Source organism: Falco biarmicus, chromosome 16, assembly GCF_023638135.1.
Source record: "Falco biarmicus isolate bFalBia1 chromosome 16, bFalBia1.pri, whole genome shotgun sequence".
Taxonomy (NCBI): Eukaryota; Metazoa; Chordata; class Aves; order Falconiformes; family Falconidae; genus Falco; species Falco biarmicus.
The window spans coordinates 7,362,248-7,378,879 of NC_079303.1; the positions used below are offsets into that span (position 1 = coordinate 7,362,248).

At 53.2% G+C, this 16,632-nt stretch overlaps 1 protein-coding gene across 1 annotated transcript; it reads right to left on the minus strand.

The window, feature by feature from the left end:
- Nucleotides 1-6,625: 6,625 nt before the first annotated feature.
- AMPD1 (adenosine monophosphate deaminase 1) lies at nt 6,626-13,493 on the minus strand. The gene is made up of 14 exons (XM_056361565.1): nt 13,321-13,493; nt 12,662-12,827; nt 11,397-11,559; nt 10,948-11,167; nt 10,393-10,522; nt 9,914-10,108; nt 9,519-9,650; nt 9,262-9,425; nt 9,002-9,128; nt 8,386-8,549; nt 7,883-8,003; nt 7,258-7,431; nt 6,983-7,093; nt 6,626-6,795 (listed from the first exon to the last, which is right to left on the minus strand). Exons 1-14 carry the CDS (start codon nt 13,491-13,493, stop codon nt 6,640-6,642), a joined length of 2,196 nt encoding a protein of 731 aa, XP_056217540.1. The 3' UTR covers nt 6,626-6,639.
- Nucleotides 13,494-16,632: the final 3,139 nt, after the last annotated feature.

Sequence of the window (16,632 nt, forward strand, 5' to 3'; positions counted from 1 at the left end):
CTGCAGAAAGCAAGCCAGACTTGCTTCAGGTGGGAACACAGGCCATAGTCAAACAAAGCCCGTACTCAGGCTCCACCCGACCGATCCAGCCTGCTCTCACGGCAAAAATGTGGGTACATACCCTCCAAAGCTGCTATGGCAAAGCCCAGGCTTCATTGACTCGCCAGCAATTTGCAGAACCAAGGAGAGGAAGCAAACCACATTGGAAGACAGAGGAGCTTAAGCCTGCCCGGCACAGGTTCATGCCCCGCACACCAGGCTGGGCATGCAGAGCCCCCACCGCAGCAGAGCCTCTCATCCTTCCCACCTGGCACTGCAAATGCCAGGGCTGCAGCGCTACTGGCTCTATTCTTGGCATTGCTGATCTGCTCAGCAGAGACATTTGCGGTGCAATTAAAAAAAAAGCAGCAGCCTTGGCAGACCTCCCTGATACGTTAGTGACAAAGTGCATTGTCGTTGGACAGCCCAGGGATCCCCAAGCAATTTGGTGATGGCTTGGGCACACGTGGCACCAAGCCTTGGTTCTCTGCTGCACTTTCACACTCTACCAAAGCAGCACTGCTCGCTGTGGCAAGAAGCTCACTGCTGCCTGTCTCCAGGGGGAGCAGCGTCGGTTCTTGCAGTCTGGCATTGCTCAGTGCATTGCCCCAGACAGCTGCCAGCAACTCTCCCACTCCGCAGTAAATGGGCTAAACTTGGATTATCTGAGTTAGCAACTGAACTGGGGATATATGCTCCATCATCAGCATTCCACCCTGTCCTCAGCGCTTTCATAGCCCCACCTGACCACCACCCAGCACAGTCTCCAAAGTTGTGAGGTGAAGCTACTACCATGCAGGTGGCACTACAGCTCCAGCACCAGCTCCAGCACAGCACAGCACCCCCTCCCCACTCCTGCCAGTGGCAAGGTGCAGGCAGGGGACAAGCAAACAGAAGAGGGTGCTGACCCCCTCACAGAGGGGCAGAGAGAGAGCAGAACAAGCCTGAGAGTGACAGAGCACACACACAAACGGGCAACCCCACTCTGCTGGACTCCCTTGACCAGGGCACTGCAGTGCCACCACACCCCACCGCAAGACCTTCTTCCCACCATGAGGCCCTCTTCCCGCATGGCCAGCCTGCTCCAGGCAGCAAGGGGCCCTACCCTCTCCTATAAATAGGCATTGTTTCCAAAACATCCTGAGCCAGAGCAGAGCCATCCTTCCTCAATCCTTGTCTGCACAGCCCTGATTAGCAAACAGGAAAGCAATTTTCCTCTTTTCTATGCCACTGCAACTACTCCACAGCAACAGCACCCAGGGATGCTCCTGAGGACCTGAAGGACAAGCTAGCAAAGCAGCAAAGGCTCTTATGGGGAAAGCCAAGCCAGGCCAGGAGAGGGGTGAAAGAACCTCCTCTCAGCCAGTACAGCCGGCACCTTTACTCCCTGCCAGGTCTTCAAGTGTGGGACCACTGGATGTAGAACTCGTACAGGGACGGGCCCCCAGAGGACCCTGTGGTGCAGCACTGTGGGCTTATTCACAGGACTAAGCACTTCAAGGCCAGCAGCATATGCATTCACAGAGCACATGCAGCTCCACGCTGACAGCAAGCCCACGCGTGACGCTAAAGGCTCCCTTGCTTCCCAACAGCACTGGCAGCTTCCTTCCCTGAATACACCAGCTGCCAGCGGCCCCTAGGCTCAGACCAGCAGTCTGGCAAAACATCTGCATGCAGCATCCGTGAGGGCAAATTACTGCATGCAGCAGACTGAGGAGCCCTGCTCAGCTTTCTAGTTGGGTTCATCCTCAAAGCGTGCAGAGCTGCCTGCGCTCAAGGTCAGGTCTGCTGGCTGCCAGCCTGCCCCATATCCTTCCTCCTATGACTCACGCTGGTAAGGGTGCAACAAAGAGTGCTTTGCTGGACCTTCCCCAGCCAGCCTGCCATACTTCTGCTTCCTGATATACAGCCATGGCCCAAGTCAGCCCCATGCCCCTGACCTCTCCTACTGTCCACAGTTGTGCTTCCATGATGAAGCACAACCAGCAACTGAGAAACATGGTGGACAAGCACAGTCCCAGCCAGCATACAGATACTGGTGATACGGTCTCTGCAGCGCTGCCTCTGGTCCCGCTCACCAATGAATGCCCAGATTCAAGCAGTTCACTCAGCGCTCAAGCAACTACCTGACTCTGGCATCCAGAGCTACACAGACCCATATGCAGAAACTGGATCCACACCGAGTCTTATTTCCTTTCCTTCAGCATAAACCTAACAAATAGTATTACTTCTCCAGCCAGTGAAGCTCCATGCACTGGCTGAGAAGCAGTATTACTTTGAAGGTTAAGCAATAAGCTTCACTCACCTAAGAAGTCATACAGGTTTGAGTGCAATAGCAATGGTCTTCCCAAGGCATGTCACTGATCTTTGAACTATCAGATACAACTAGAAACACATGGCTCCTGGCTCACCTTAAACATAGATAGCAGAGAAAGCACCCAACAATCTCTCCTGCTCAGTGCTGCTCTGCCAGCCACAGCCCTGAACTGTGTCTTCCAAAATAATCATCTGAGGAGGAGAAGAATGCAGCTCTTCACCTGTCCAGGCTTGCAAGGCAGGTGGCTGCTACCAAGAACCAGGTATTTAATCCAAGCTCATCATGTGAGCCAGGGCGAGAGTAGAGACTGATCTTCGATGAAGAAAGAGCAGACTGGGGTGGCCTGATCCAAGCTAAGTAACCGTCAGACAAGTCTGAGATAGGCCAAAGCACAGCTTAGAGACACAGAACTGCTAGAGACCACCTGAGCCAGGCAGCCAGCACTGCCGTCTCAGGGACCACATGCACCATACCTTTCACAAACTAACCAGACTTAACATGACTGTTTCTCTCTTGACCCCTCCTTCCAAACTCCCCCAGCGACTCTGATATGCTTCCCAGTATTTCCACAGAAGCCAAAGTTGTCATCCCTACCGCATTAGTAGTGTAGTGTGCTCAAGTTTGGTGTAGTCAAGAATACTGAATTAGTTCATTGAAAGCAGTAGTTTTGGGAGAAGAGAAATTAAATAATTTCTAGACAAAGTATCACATATTTCTCCCAAAAGAGACAGCCTCTCCAACCCACACTGTTGGAAGACAGCTTCCGTATCTTTATCCCAAACACAAGAATTAGGCACATTCACCACACATGACAGGTAGCCCTGACTCTTTTTCCAATTCTGAAAGCCAGAGAGCATGCTAAGCATTTTCTATGCAAAGTCTCAAGAAAATTCCGCTTTCCAAACGGCTCAAGGAGAGAATGCTGCCAGTGCTGTTCAAGAATAAGATACTCTTCAATGCTGAGGTCAAGCCCACCCACTGCAGGCATGGCTGGTACCCCACAACCCCCATACCACACCCATGCCAACAGGTGCTAAAGAAAGGCACTAACACACGACCTTACCTTATTCTGCTGCACAACAGGCATGACAACACACATATCACAGACTTGGCAAGCCCTTGCAGTTCTGAAGCAATCTTTCACTCCTTTTATGAGAGTTGTGCAGTTCTAAACCACCCAAGAGACCTCCTTGTCACCCATTCTCCTCTGTTGGTAGCCAAGTGAAAGACAGTTACTGGTCTTCTGAAGTCTAGGGATGCTGGCAGCTCAGTCCTGGGGGGATGAGGAGACAGCACAGCAGCAAGCACCCCTTCCAGAGTTCTCAGCTATTGCCATTCTGTTTGGCTCTAGAGCAAACCTGCAGCTTTTCTAAGCAAAACTCTGCCATGTGACGCCTGAAAGACATGGGCAGTACCACACAAGCAGATTTTATAGCAAAATAAGTAACACTTCAGGAATGCGGTATGCTTACTCATTTCCATCTCGATACAAAGCAATGGTAGTCATTAACTCATTCGAAGCTTCTGCATATCACGCTGAGGAATGGAGTTCCACCTCATCAGATACATGGCCATGTAGTGTGCAGCCCCTGGATACAGTAAATGTGATGCTAATCTTAATTACATGGCAAAAGGAAGTTAAGTCTGACCACTGCCACGGTTGCTAAGACTTTTATACTGATGAGAAAGATGAATCTGGGTCTTTCAACTTTCAGTCAGAAGTGATGGAATTCAACTTCTTAAAAGTAAGTTTTTCCTCGTGCTAAACCCCCCCACCACTTTAAACACATAAGCCCTGAAGGCTTTTATAGCAGAGGACACAGACAGAACCCACAATATACTGTTTTTAAAGTTGTGGGGTTTTAACCTGACTCACAGTATGTGATGTTCAGGTTACCAATACTGAAAGCAGCAGTTGAAACAGGCGCTACACCAAAGGCTGGCTGCATGCCCCAGGAATGCTGCAGGCTTCGCACAAGAAATCAAACCCAAGGTGGAGATGGAAAAAAAAGTTAAACTCAAACAGCCGTTATCTTGGAGCCAATTCCTGGTGCAACTGTCTGAGATGAGATTCCAGGCTTCCCCCAGGGCTGACATCACCATAAAGCTAGGACCACCTTTATGTGACGGTGGCCACCGCAGGCAGGTTGTGTAGGCCACAACCACCAGCCACACTTTCCTTTGGAAGTCTCAGCAGCATGGAGGCAGCTGCCCCAAGAGGTTCAGAGGGCGCAGACCAAGGTAGCACCAGAAAACAACATACATCCAGATCAAAAGTTCCAAGAGCCACAGGGAATGAGCCATATCCGTCCTGGAAGACTGATGTAAGAATTCTGCCAAGCAGCAATGCACAGTACTAGGACTTGGCACTCCAGGACAGATACTTCCAGCCAGCTGTTTCAAGCGGGAATGTTTCACAAGACCACCACCAACATTTTTTCCCCCCATACCTGACACCCTCAGACATTCTCTGCACGTACCTTCCTGTCAAGGGCAAACTGGAGCACACTGCCCAAGAGACATGCTTTTTGGGACAGGGTGCCCAAAGTCTTTCAGGGTCCATTTTGTCACTCACCTATCTCTGCAGCAGTTTAACTTCTGAATGCTCAGATAGTAAGCAGTTCACCCAGTCCTGCCTGCAAGCCCCTGAAGGGACAACCCAGTCTGAGGAGGGACTGAGACACATCACCCCCCCGGGGAGCCACCCGGCTCCTGACCCTGCTCTGGACACTAGCAAACACCTGCTTAGGGCCCTGCCTGCCTGCGACGGAGCGGGTCGCTGGACCAAACGCTCACACATCCCCTCCAGCCAACAGAGCCCCGGCAGGGCAGCACACAGGCTCCTTCAGCAGCTTCGCTGCTCCCAGCTCCGCTCTCCTTCTCATGCAGCAAGGTCACCACGCACTCATCCCCCCCTTCCATGACCCCAGCAGCCAGGGACAGAAGAGACCACATCCCCCACTGCACAAACACATTTCCAGGGGCTGTTTTTCCTGTGACTCCTACTCTTCTTCTGTCATTAGGGTCGATGCACATCGCAGCTGTCAAACAGAGCTCCCAAAACTACTAGGGCTCTATGAGGGTCGTGGTAGCCAGGTGCCCAGTTGGACAGGCTGCGTTTGGCCACGGTCACTGGAACGGAGGGGTCCGCGCCACGAACCAGAAAAGGCAAGGGGTGAGTGGCGCAGCGTAATGCTGGCTTGCAGCTCATGCCCTCTGACAGCATCGCCATCGCAGACCTCTGTAACTCCTCAGTGCAAGTCAACACAAGTAACTAGCGCTACCGAAAACATCGCAGCCTGCCAGGAGACAAGCTGTTCCATAGAAAGCCTGTACGAACTCCTGAGGGGCTGAGGTGGGAAGGGAGCTGCCCAGGACCGCGGGCGGCTGCCGGGTGTCTCGGCACCCCCGGGACTGCCCGAGCTGGTGCTCGGGCGCCCTCAGGGTGGAAAAGAGTCTCCTGATGTTCGGGGGACTCTCCCGTGCGCCCGCCTAGACCGTCTCCGGGCGCCCCGGGGAGCGGCGCGGCAGGGCCCGCCCCGCAGCCCCCCTTCAGGCGTGCGTACGCGTTAAGGTGCGTCCCCCCGCCCGCTCCCCGCGGCTGCGCGGGGCGAGGAACCGCGACGAAACACGGGGCTGGTGACCCGCGGGGCTGCCGCCGGGCTCGGGCAGCCGCCTACTCCCCGCGTGGGGCCCGCGCCCGGCCCTGCCCGCCCGGGGCGGCTCACCAGGACCCCCGGGGCAGAACGCAGCCGGCCCGGTCACCGGCTCTCCCCGGAGGCTGGCGGGTACCGGCGACCCCGCAGGCACCGGCGGGGTCGCCGCCCGGCTGCAGCACCTCCCGCCTCCCCGCTGCGCCGGGCTCCCGCCGGGGCCGGCAGCGATGGACCGCGCCGCCACCAGCACCGCTGGCGGCCCCAAGCTCGGCCGCCGCTCCGCGTGCAGCCCCCGCCCTCCCCGGGCCGAGCTGCCCCTCCGGAGCCGCTGGTGACGGGGCGCGGGTGAGGAGCCCCGCCGCGCCGCGCGGCCCCGCCCCCCGGTCCCGCTCTGCCCCCGCGGCGGCAACCGACCCCGCACCCTCTCACCCGCTGAGCCCCGGCTCGGTCCCGGCCCCGCGCTCGCCGGACGCTCCCGCCGCGCCCCGCCCTGCCGCCCACTGGCTCGCGCGGCCGTCACTCAGGCGGCAGCCCCGCCCCCGGCGCAGGGTGCAACGCAGCTGCTGACAGAGCGGCCTTTACTGCGCGGCCCCGCCGCCCGCCCCAGCCCCGCAGCGCCGCCCGCTCCTAGTCGGCCTTCACGCCCTCGGCGATGAGGTTGAGCTCGTAGCACCAGGTCTCATAGCGGTAGGCCACACGGATCTGGGCCACGTTTGTCTTCCGGATATCGTTGCCCTGGAGTCCTTCTTCCTGGTAGTTTTCACCCAGGAACTTGGCCTTCTCCTGCCGGAGACAAGGGCGGCGGTGCCGGCCTCAGAAGCCCCGGCTGGCGGCACCCGGGGGAGGCGCTGGCTTCGGCCGAGCTCCCTCAGGCCCTGGGAGGCAGCCCCGAGTGCGGGGAGGGGGCTGCTGGCCTGGCCTGGCCCCTTTCAGGCGCAGGCCCGCTCCGCCTGCCCAGAGGGGCACCTACCTCATGGGACAGGCCGCACTGCAAAACGCTGTTCCTGGCAATTTCACACATGTCACAGGTGTTGAGCTTGAAAACCTGGGCAGCAATGGCATACTCCTCCATCAGGGGCTCCTGCAGCCACAGGCTGTGTTAGAGGCCACTGGCTTCTGCCAGCACAGCCCATGATGGCCCAGCATGCTGGATCGGCTGCAAATGCTGCTGGCTTCCCTGAGCAATGAGGCCCACACCATCCCAGCCCCATGTTCAGAGCGGGAGGTGATCAGCTTCCACTGTACCTTGGTGAAATGGAACTGCATGGGGTCATCTGTAGAAAGGGACACCATGAGGCCCTTCTGGTGGAAGTCAGGCAATGGATTCTTTGCATACTCCAGGAAGAGGCTGTTGTTGCTGAGTGGGGACATAGCAATGGGAATTTGGGCAAGGAAGTACAGATACTGCAGCACCGGGCTCTGCAAAGGTGAGCAGAGTTGCCAGGTTAGGGAAAAAGTTGCTGCGCCCTCTACCTCTCCAGGGTCACTCCTCAGAGATCTCAGTGCCTCAGAGCACGTGTGTGCAAGAAAAGGAGACAGCCAAGGCAGCAATCCTCCAGGGCCCACTGGAGAGTGAGAGGCCAAGTGAGTTCAGACCTGTCTGATTTCAGAACTTAGCTGGCTCGTGATAACAGACTTATCCAATGATAGGCCTGTGAGGCTGAACCCCTGAAGTCTGAATAGGTTTCTCAGCTACATTCCCAAACATGCCTGGAGAAACTCAAGAGAGTTTGTAACATCTGCTTGAAGCCAGGCTGTGTCAGCCTGCAGCAGAGGCACAATTAACTGTCAGCTCAGTGAAGGCCAGCTGTGAACACGCTTTTTTCCTCTTCCATGCCTGGGCTGCTCTGTGGCAGACTACTCCACTTACCTTCTTGAGGTTGAGACCATGGGAGATATTATCTGCTGTCATGAAGGCTGTGAGCAGATGTGTGATGGCCCCAGCTTCCCCACAGTGTGGGCGGAAGAGGAATGTGTTCATACCACGCTGCCTAGGCACATGGAAGAAGGACTCAGAGCAGGCAAGCAGCAGGGTTATGTGGCATATGATGCAAGATTCCCTGACTTCAGTTCCAGCTCTGCCCCTGCCAGTGGGTCCCCAAGAATCCAGCTTGACCTAGGAACGCGTTACTTGTTCTCTTTTCTCCTCTGTGCACACAATAGATGCATCTCTGCAGTTTTCACCCCAGTCCATCACACTTCCTACCAAGGAGCGTTTGGATTGCTGTGGGACATGAAGCTCCAAACTATGCTGGTGGCAGAGCAAGGAGGGCCCCATTTCTGCCACTAACAATCAAACTGCTGAGACAACTCACGAGTCAGCCCCGCTTCTGCCAGCCCATTGCAGGTCCCTTAGCAGATCCTGGGCCTTACCTGCGTAGGTTGTTAAGCACCAAGATGTTGGCATACATATAGTATATATAGTAGGTGTAGGATGGGTTCTTCTCAGAAGTCCACTGCTCTGGCTTTGGGCTTTTAGTGCAGAACATGTGTCCACTATGCTTGGATTCATCATCCACACTGTCAAAGCCAGTGATCTGCTTGGCAAGGTAAAAAAAAGCTGCATCTCAAAGCTCCCCGACCTTGTCATGCCCAGGTAGGCTGGCTCACCCTGCCCCACTGCAGCTTGCCACAGTCCAGCTGTAGCCTGTACCCCTGACCCACCCCAGAGCAGAGACAGGGGCAAGGCTGCAGATCTTGCTCCTCACAACCCCCCAAGCTTTATCAAGGGCTAGAAATAAAGCTCACCCCAAACCACTTCTCCAGGAGGTGAGTGGGCAGCATTTCTCACAGCCCCACAGCAGCCAGCTCAGGGAGTCTGACCCCTCCCAGCAGTTCTGGACACATACCCCCTCTCCCAGAATGCGGCAGTAGGGCCACAAGCCCACTGATGACATTTTCCATATCAGGGCAAATATGCCATTTCTTGTGCACAAACAGGGATGTCAGTGCTCACCACATCCTGACAACATCATCAGGTGACACTCACATGGCGTAGAAAGACACTCAGCTCTTTGTGGGCTCGAGGATTGATGGTTGCCTCAAACACAGGAACAAAGATATTTTCCAGCATCTTCCCAAAGTGTGGGAGGAAATTCTTAGACCTGAAGACATCACTGTGGACAGAGACAAGGATTAGCTGCTAGCAGAGGAACAACATGACCCACTGTCCCCACAATCCCTTCAGGATACAAGATGAGGTATAGTGCACTGTAAGGCACAGTGCCTTCTCAGACCCACAGCACGTACTAAATCCTGGGTACTTGGATCATCCACTTCATGTTGGGGGAATAGACCCGATGTTTGTTGAACCAGCTGGCTAGCTTGTGCCACTCCTCAGCTGATCGCCCATAGATTGAGAGGCGAGGCTCTGCGTGCTGGTACTTGGCATCCTCCAGATCAGAGCCAACCTCCTGCAAACCAGAACAGATGGTGGCATGGGGACCCTGCAGCCACTGGGCACAGCAGCACCACAGCTTAACAGCTCTCCTCCCCTATATTCTCACCTTGATGATGGTAGCAAAGTACTCGCCATTGATAGGGTTCTCCGTCTTCAGATAGAGGTCACGTAGCTCACTGGCACCCACAGGATTGTACTTGTCATTGAACTTGTCAAAGCGCTGAAATGTCTGCCGCCCCTGGAGAAGGGAGGATCAGAGAGGGTCAGGGGCAAATACTACACACACACACAGACAGACACACACACAGACACTGGGCCCAAGCGTACCAGCTGAGCAGGGACTGATCCAGACAACCCACAATGGGAAAGCTAGGAGCTGCTGCACCCTGCCAGAAACACTAACATGCACATCAGGGGTACACAGGGAGGAGAAAAGCCATGCCTACAGGGGTGGGTGAGAGTACCCAAGGGTGGTCTTACCCTAAATTCCCTACCACTTACAGCATGGACATCCAGGGAATCCACTGTCAGGTCATAGGGGTGCAGATTGAGCTGCTGGAAAAGCTGTTTCAGGGTGAGCTGTTTGCCCTTGGCATCATAAACTACACGGTCAGCATCCACACAGTACGATTTCTTGATGAAACGCAGAAGATGCTTCTGGTTCATGCAGGCTGCAGCATGGATGTGTGTGTCCACCTGAGAAACCAGAGGGACAGCTATCTAGCTTCAAGTTGGGGTGCTCAGGTACCTTCACAGGGAGGCTAACTAACACCTTAGGCAAGCCCAAGTTGTGTGGGGAGCATGGCTCAGCCCAGCAGATGAGCACAACAGGCCTGGGCCAAGAGCAGCCCAGTCAGCACCACCCCATTAGCAGGAACAATGGAGGAGCCACAGACCTTGACTGTAATATCTAGTTCTTTGGGAAGGGAAGGCATCAAGATGTCCTCAGAGTCACAGTGGCTGTAAGCCTTGCCATTTACCTTGCGGCAGTTGTAGAAGTCCCGGTGGGGGTTGTTCTTCAGCTCTTTCATCTCCTCCATCTCATTTAGCATTTGGTGTACTTGGAACTTTGATGAGAGGAACTTCAGGCGCCGATGAGCGTAGGTCTTACTAGTGAAAGCAAAGGACAGAACAGTGACTGGGCTCCTTATCCTTCAACACAGGGGCATGGCCCTTCAAACAGGGATGCAGCTTTCACCTGAGGTGGAGGAGCTCATGCTGGCCTGGGCTGCTTCCCTAAGGTGCTTCTCCTGGCTCTATTACAGAGCTTCAAAGGAAGGCCTGGCCAGGTGTGAGCATACCTTCAGGGTTTGTCTCCAATCCCTGAATGGTTACTTCACTTAAGACCCCAATCAAGGTGGCTGACAAGGGCTAAGGACATTTTGGTAGCCAGCAGGCTGCAGGTATGTCATCAGTAGGTTCCTCCCTCTTCCCAGGAAAAGGAGGGGGCAACTCTGGCTCTGCTCTGACCTCCCTCTGCCTGCTGCGGCAGAATCTGTTCAGCTGCACCCAGCAGTGCTGGGTTGTGCACTTACACAGGCCCCTGTGCAATCAGGGCCAAGAGGAAGTTCATGTCATCAACAAAGTCCTCAAGGCTGGGGTAGGGCAGGTCCTTTGGCTCATTTCTGCCAGCCGCTGCCTTGTCTCCATAGATGTAGGCTACCCCATCCTTCATCTGGACATGGTATCCCAGGTCCTCGGCAAGATTCCCAGTTTCAAAGGGATCCTCTCCATCCTTCACTGGTGGGGTGAACACTGGACCAAAATGAGAACACCATGAGGCACAGGCTGCCAACCAAAACTCCGCAAGCCTGCCATGCTCCTCCACCCCAGGCAGAGGGCAGGGACAGCACTGCCACTGTGACACTAGAGAGGAGGCCTGAGCAAGCGACTCCCCTGTGGGGCACTTCCACAACCCTTTTCTCACCCCTGCTCACCCCATGCTGAAGCCAGAGAGGAAAACCCTCCAGGTGCCTCAGTGTACCTGGGCCAGTGCTGCTCGCCCTCCAGACCTCGCCTTCGATAGCACGCAGGTACTGAGATGGGGTCCTGGGGAACCTCTGTAGAGACTGCTGCATGTATTTCTCCCGGATGCACAGGGCACGGTACAGGCCTTTGCAGACAATTTCAAAATCTTCAACTGTCACCTGCAAGAGGGCTGTTGCTGAACACAGCCACACAACTGGAACCTAGCTGCCCGAGAGACACCCCCGTGCACGAAGATGTAAAAAGGACAATTTTGTTCATGGCAAGGTATGTATCTTGTCGTTCCCTCCCTCCTGCTGCTCTGCCTGAGCAGGGCAAATAAGGGATGATAGGCAAAGTCCTAGACATGGCAAAGGGAAGTTCCTCACACCAGAACCAATGAATTCCAGCTGTCATCCCCTCTTACATTCCTCACTGTAGACTGTAGTTGCCACTGAAATGGAAGCCAGGTTTGCGCAAAACACTAAAAGCTATTTTTGGAGCCCAGACTGAAACTGAAGCAGGATCAACAACATACAGTGACCCAATGTGTCAAGAATTTTTGATTTACTGCACAGACAAGTGTTTTGGGCAGTGAAGAGAGGTCACATTGGAGCAGCATGGGAGAATACCATGAAGTACTTGCAGCTCATTACAGTCATGGCAGAAGGAATGTGCCTGTGCATGGAGGGATTTTCAGCTTCCCCTAACTGCTCCTCCGCTATGCAACTCCAAGCTGAGCAACCGCCTCCAGCCCAGGAGGGTGCAACCTGCCAACAGTATCTCAGAAGCAGCACAGATGTAAAAGGAGGAATTAGCACAGGATGTGATAGCAGTCCTGGTCAACTGGCTTTAGGTGACCCTGCCCGAGCAGGGGGGGCTGGACCAGATGACCTCTGCAGGTCTCTGCCAACCTCAACTATTCTGGGATTCTGTGACTTGCACAAACCTCAGACAGATATAGCTGTGCGCAAGCAGGAGCAGGCTGTGACAGAATAAGCATAGGCTACCCCACCCTGCCCTCCCTTCTGCCCTGTCCGGAGAATCCCATGGGAAGCATGCAGCACCACACAGACTCTTCTAAGGCATTCAGCTCTGGATCCTCCAGGGATGCAGCAGGGCACCATCAGATGCTCATGAGACATGGACTGAGCTGGAAGACACCGTCTATCCCCACTGCAGCTGGTACAGGCTCCTGTGACACTGGTCACTACTGAGGGACAGGCAGGGACTAGATGAAGTGGTATTCAGCAAGGGGAAGGGTACAGCCATGCAAGTACGTACACCAGAGGCATAATCCCCTGTGATCTGTACCCGCTGGAAGTCAGGCACAGTCTGGTACACAGGGGAGGTAGAGATGACTTCATCAAGAGCAGACAGGCTGGTTATAGACTTCTGAGCCACCGGGACTGCCAATGCAATTGTCTTCAGGCGGAGTAGGCGCTTCCTCCTGCCAGGAAGGAAAGCCTCAGGCAAACAGCCCCAACTCCATGGCCACATGTAGGTGCACGGTCAGGGGCACTTACCACAGCTGTGTTCCAACTGTGCACAACATGAGTCATCTCACTGGTGCTTTCTGATACTACCAAGAGTAGCGGCCACAGCACACAAAGTACATGGACTTTCAAGTACAGTCTTTGCCAGTCGCACCTTTCTAGAGAAAGGTCTCCAGGCCTCCATCTCCAACAGCTCTGTGGCCATTGCCATGCTGACACCCAGGGAACAGGCCATGGGTGCCTTTCTGTCCAACAGTGGGAACCGTTGGAGAGGAAACCCTGAAGTACCTGGCAGATGCCCTGGGATTACCAAGGGTCTATCCCGTGGGTGTGGTAAACTGTTTTCACAGGCCTTAACTTATGTTCCCCCTGCTTTCCTCCAGCTCTGGCTGGGGCTGTGCAGGCAATGCTCCTCTCCTTTCCCCAACTGCTCTGGTTGTTGCTCACCGCTTTTCTGTTGTGGCAGAGCTCTCCTGAAGCATCATGTGCACTCTCATTTCCTCGCGTGAGATGGGGCATACCTCTTCCACATCAAAAGGAGAGATCTCTTGCCTGATCTCCTCATCTTTCACCTCAGAGGCAAACACCTTCTCTGCAAAGGAGCGCATTGCCTCATTCATCTCTGCAAGGAGAAGAAGCAGAATGCAGGGTCAGACAGGCATCTGGTTCCCAGCCACCCTAACAGGCAGGTGCCCCTTGTGGTCAGCTTCACGCTCAGCTGTCATTTCCTTATGACACCTCCACCTCCATACTGCCTGGAAGTTTTTAAGCAAACTCTGAAATCTGCAACGAGTTCACAGAGCCTGGGCCACACATAGTGGGTGGAGACATACCTAAACACCCCCAGTACACCAGAAAAGGTAACTGAAACCCACAGTCCAAGACAAAAAGGCCCAGAAAGAAGCAAGTCTTTGGGAAGGGCACTTATGAGAACATGCAGTGGGGGGAAGAGGGGAAGATGACCAGCTCTAGGAAGTCTAAGACACCCTTACTCCACAAAGCATCCAGTCAGGATGAACACAGAGGCATAGATGGAGGTGAACAGAGCTAGCAGCCCAAGCACTTAGTTCCTGCCACCACAGCGCAGCTGAGGAGCTCCTAGCTAGGCATCCATTGTGTGCAGCATGCTGCAGATGTGCCAGCTAATATGGCCCTGTGGAAGTCACCATTGACACAAGTTGGCTGGAGCTTTATGAACTAGGAGAAAGAATGTTAAAAGCTCTTCCACTGCCAACAAAATACCGCAGAACAAGAACTCAAGGGCTTTTCTGGTGACATCTCCCAGAAGCACACATTTGCACAGCAGTATATGGACACTAATCGAGCAGGTTTCACCAGCAGTTGGCAGCTCAGCATGAAGCATAGTGAGGATCAGTGCTGAAAGTTGGACCACACCACTGACATGTCAGACAGGAGGAGGATGCAGTCAGCAGATGAGGGGCAAAGTGGAAAGGACTGACATGCATGGCAGAAGTGTGCCAGACCTAAAAGAGATTTTCAGTAATGACCCTAGCCATTTTTTTCCCCACACAGTGTTGGTGGGGTCAAACCAGTTTATCCCTGTAGCCCTGAATTTGCAGTTCCAAGGTCCTAGCTGTGGGTTAGTGGGAGTGCGTAACATGGGCTTCCTTTCCCTGCTGTTATGTGGTAATGCAAAAGGGCTTGTGCTGAGTTACAAATATATGGGAAAATTCTGGCCCTAGGTCTATTTCTTAGCAGTGCAATGTCACAACAAGAGGATTTCAGTAACAAAAGTTGTTTGCTGTTGTAAAGCTGCTGTATCATCAACAGGCCCCAACCTGCTTCTTAGAACACAAAATGCAGGTTTTTTTGCACTATCCCATTATTTCCCAGTGTTAGGGACTCTGGGATGACAGGTGTCTCAGCAAGAAAAGTTTTCTGCTGACATGTAAGGCCTCAGCAAACATGAAGTAGGAAGACGAGGGCAGGGGGCACCGTTACTGTGGACTTCAACATGAATAAAGGAGATGAAGTATTGGATCTGTCCCCTCATGGATCAAATCCATTGGGAGCAGGATGCATTCAAAAGCCGTTACTTTAGGCTGGATCTCTGGTTAAAAAAAAAAAAAAAAAAAAAAAAAAGGGAAAAAATCTAAACCCTAAAAACCAATAAAGGTGTGAATAAGTGCAAGGGAAACTGCGAAATGTTTCATTTCCTGCCACAGAGAAAAGAACGCCACTAAGAAAAGTTTATCCGCTAAGCAGGAGCTTAGGGGTGCTAGGACAAGAGTTTACAAATGGCAGGTTCACGTATCAAAGGACCAAAAAGCTGGAACCATTCCATGAAACAGCGAGGGGCACAGCTAGCACCGCTGAGAAATAGCATCTTCTCAAACTGCTGAAAGATCGCTGTGACCATGTAACTGCTGTTTGTTTCCAGTGATCATGTCTGGCCAGTATCACAGCATACAAAAAGCCTACCAATATTCCCCTTTGTCTTCTGCTGTTTGAAATAAAACAGAAACAAAATAAACCCAACAGATCAGCCCTTCAAAATCTAAGCCTTTTTGCCTAATCATCACACCAGTGATTAAAAAGGGATTAGTAAGGTACAAGTTTAGCCAAAGCCTTCTACTTACCAAAGAACAGTACTTATCACAGTGTACAATACAAAGATATAAGTTCAGTGTTGATTGTGCACGAGTGGCCTGCACATAAATGAGCCACACTGCAGATACCATTCACCCTGAGGCCCTTTGGCAGAGCTCCTGCTTTACAACAGTCTCTGGGTTTCTCTGCAGCTGCCCAAAGGGAACAGCATTTTCTACCCTAGATGACCTCAGCCAACACTGGATTGCTTTGCTATTTTTTATCTGTGACTCGCCACCCTTTGTGAAGATCAGGATGGGTTGTTGTTTCAAAGATTCTAAGTTTCATCCTCCCGCTGCCTTTGGTCACATCTCCACTTATTCACCAACAGGATCAGACAGCTGAGACGCTGCAGTTCCACAGACCTTCACTCCTGGTCATACGATGTGGCATCAGCATTTCGGGGGTGCAACTCATGCCCTTTCCATCTGACCCAGAAAATTCAGACTGGAGCTCTGGCATCACAAGTCACCAGCTGCTGACTTCCCAAAATCCGGCCGCAATACTCTCCTGGCATTTGAACTCCACATATTCATTTGCAAACTAAGCATCCCAGAAATGCCTAGTTTGACCTTTCATCTCTTTAGTGGATGAAAATTACACTCATGAAGGTCAACAAACTCCCACTGATGTTGCAGGGCTGGGCTTTAATACTAGCCTCATGTACTAGGACAGTGTCTATCACACCACACAGCACTGCAATTGTGAACACGCTCTTTCCAGAACTGTTTGGTGCCGATATTCTTCAGGGCTCTGTAATGGCCGTCATAAGCCCCTCTGTACTGTTCTGCAAGGCCTGGCTGGCCCTACTCCTGCTGCCTAGCTTGTGTTCCCCACCCCCTCAGACCTGCAGCACCCACATCTTCTGAGCTTAGCCAGGTCGACCAGAAACTCCTGAAATCTCTCTGACCCCTTTCACAGTGATTTCATGGTATCACTACAGGATACATTTACAGGACACATTACACTGCCCGAGGTACAATATTTTTCTTCAGTACAAGTAGAGCAAGATTTAAATAACAATGCTATTTCTTTGCTGCACTACCCAAAAATGTCTCCAAGCAGGAATAAAAATACTCAAAGCCCCCAGTGAGGTCCCCTGGACTGCAAAGGTACCACACTATCAAAATCTCAGAGGCTACAGGCTAA

Bases quoted from the DNA above. Each gene is read 5' to 3' on its own strand.
- AMPD1 (XM_056361565.1), bottom strand. From the start codon at position 13,493: ATGAATGAGGCAATGCGCTCCTTTGCAGAGAAGGTGTTTGCCTCTGAG. The intron at 11,560-12,661 runs GTACGTACTTGC...GCCCTCTTGCAG, and splicing joins CAGGGGATTATGCCTCTGGT to GTGACAGTTGAAGATTTTGA. The intron at 11,168-11,396 runs GTACACTGAGGC...ATTTTGGTCCAG, and splicing joins GGCGAGCAGCACTGGCCCAG to TGTTCACCCCACCAGTGAAG.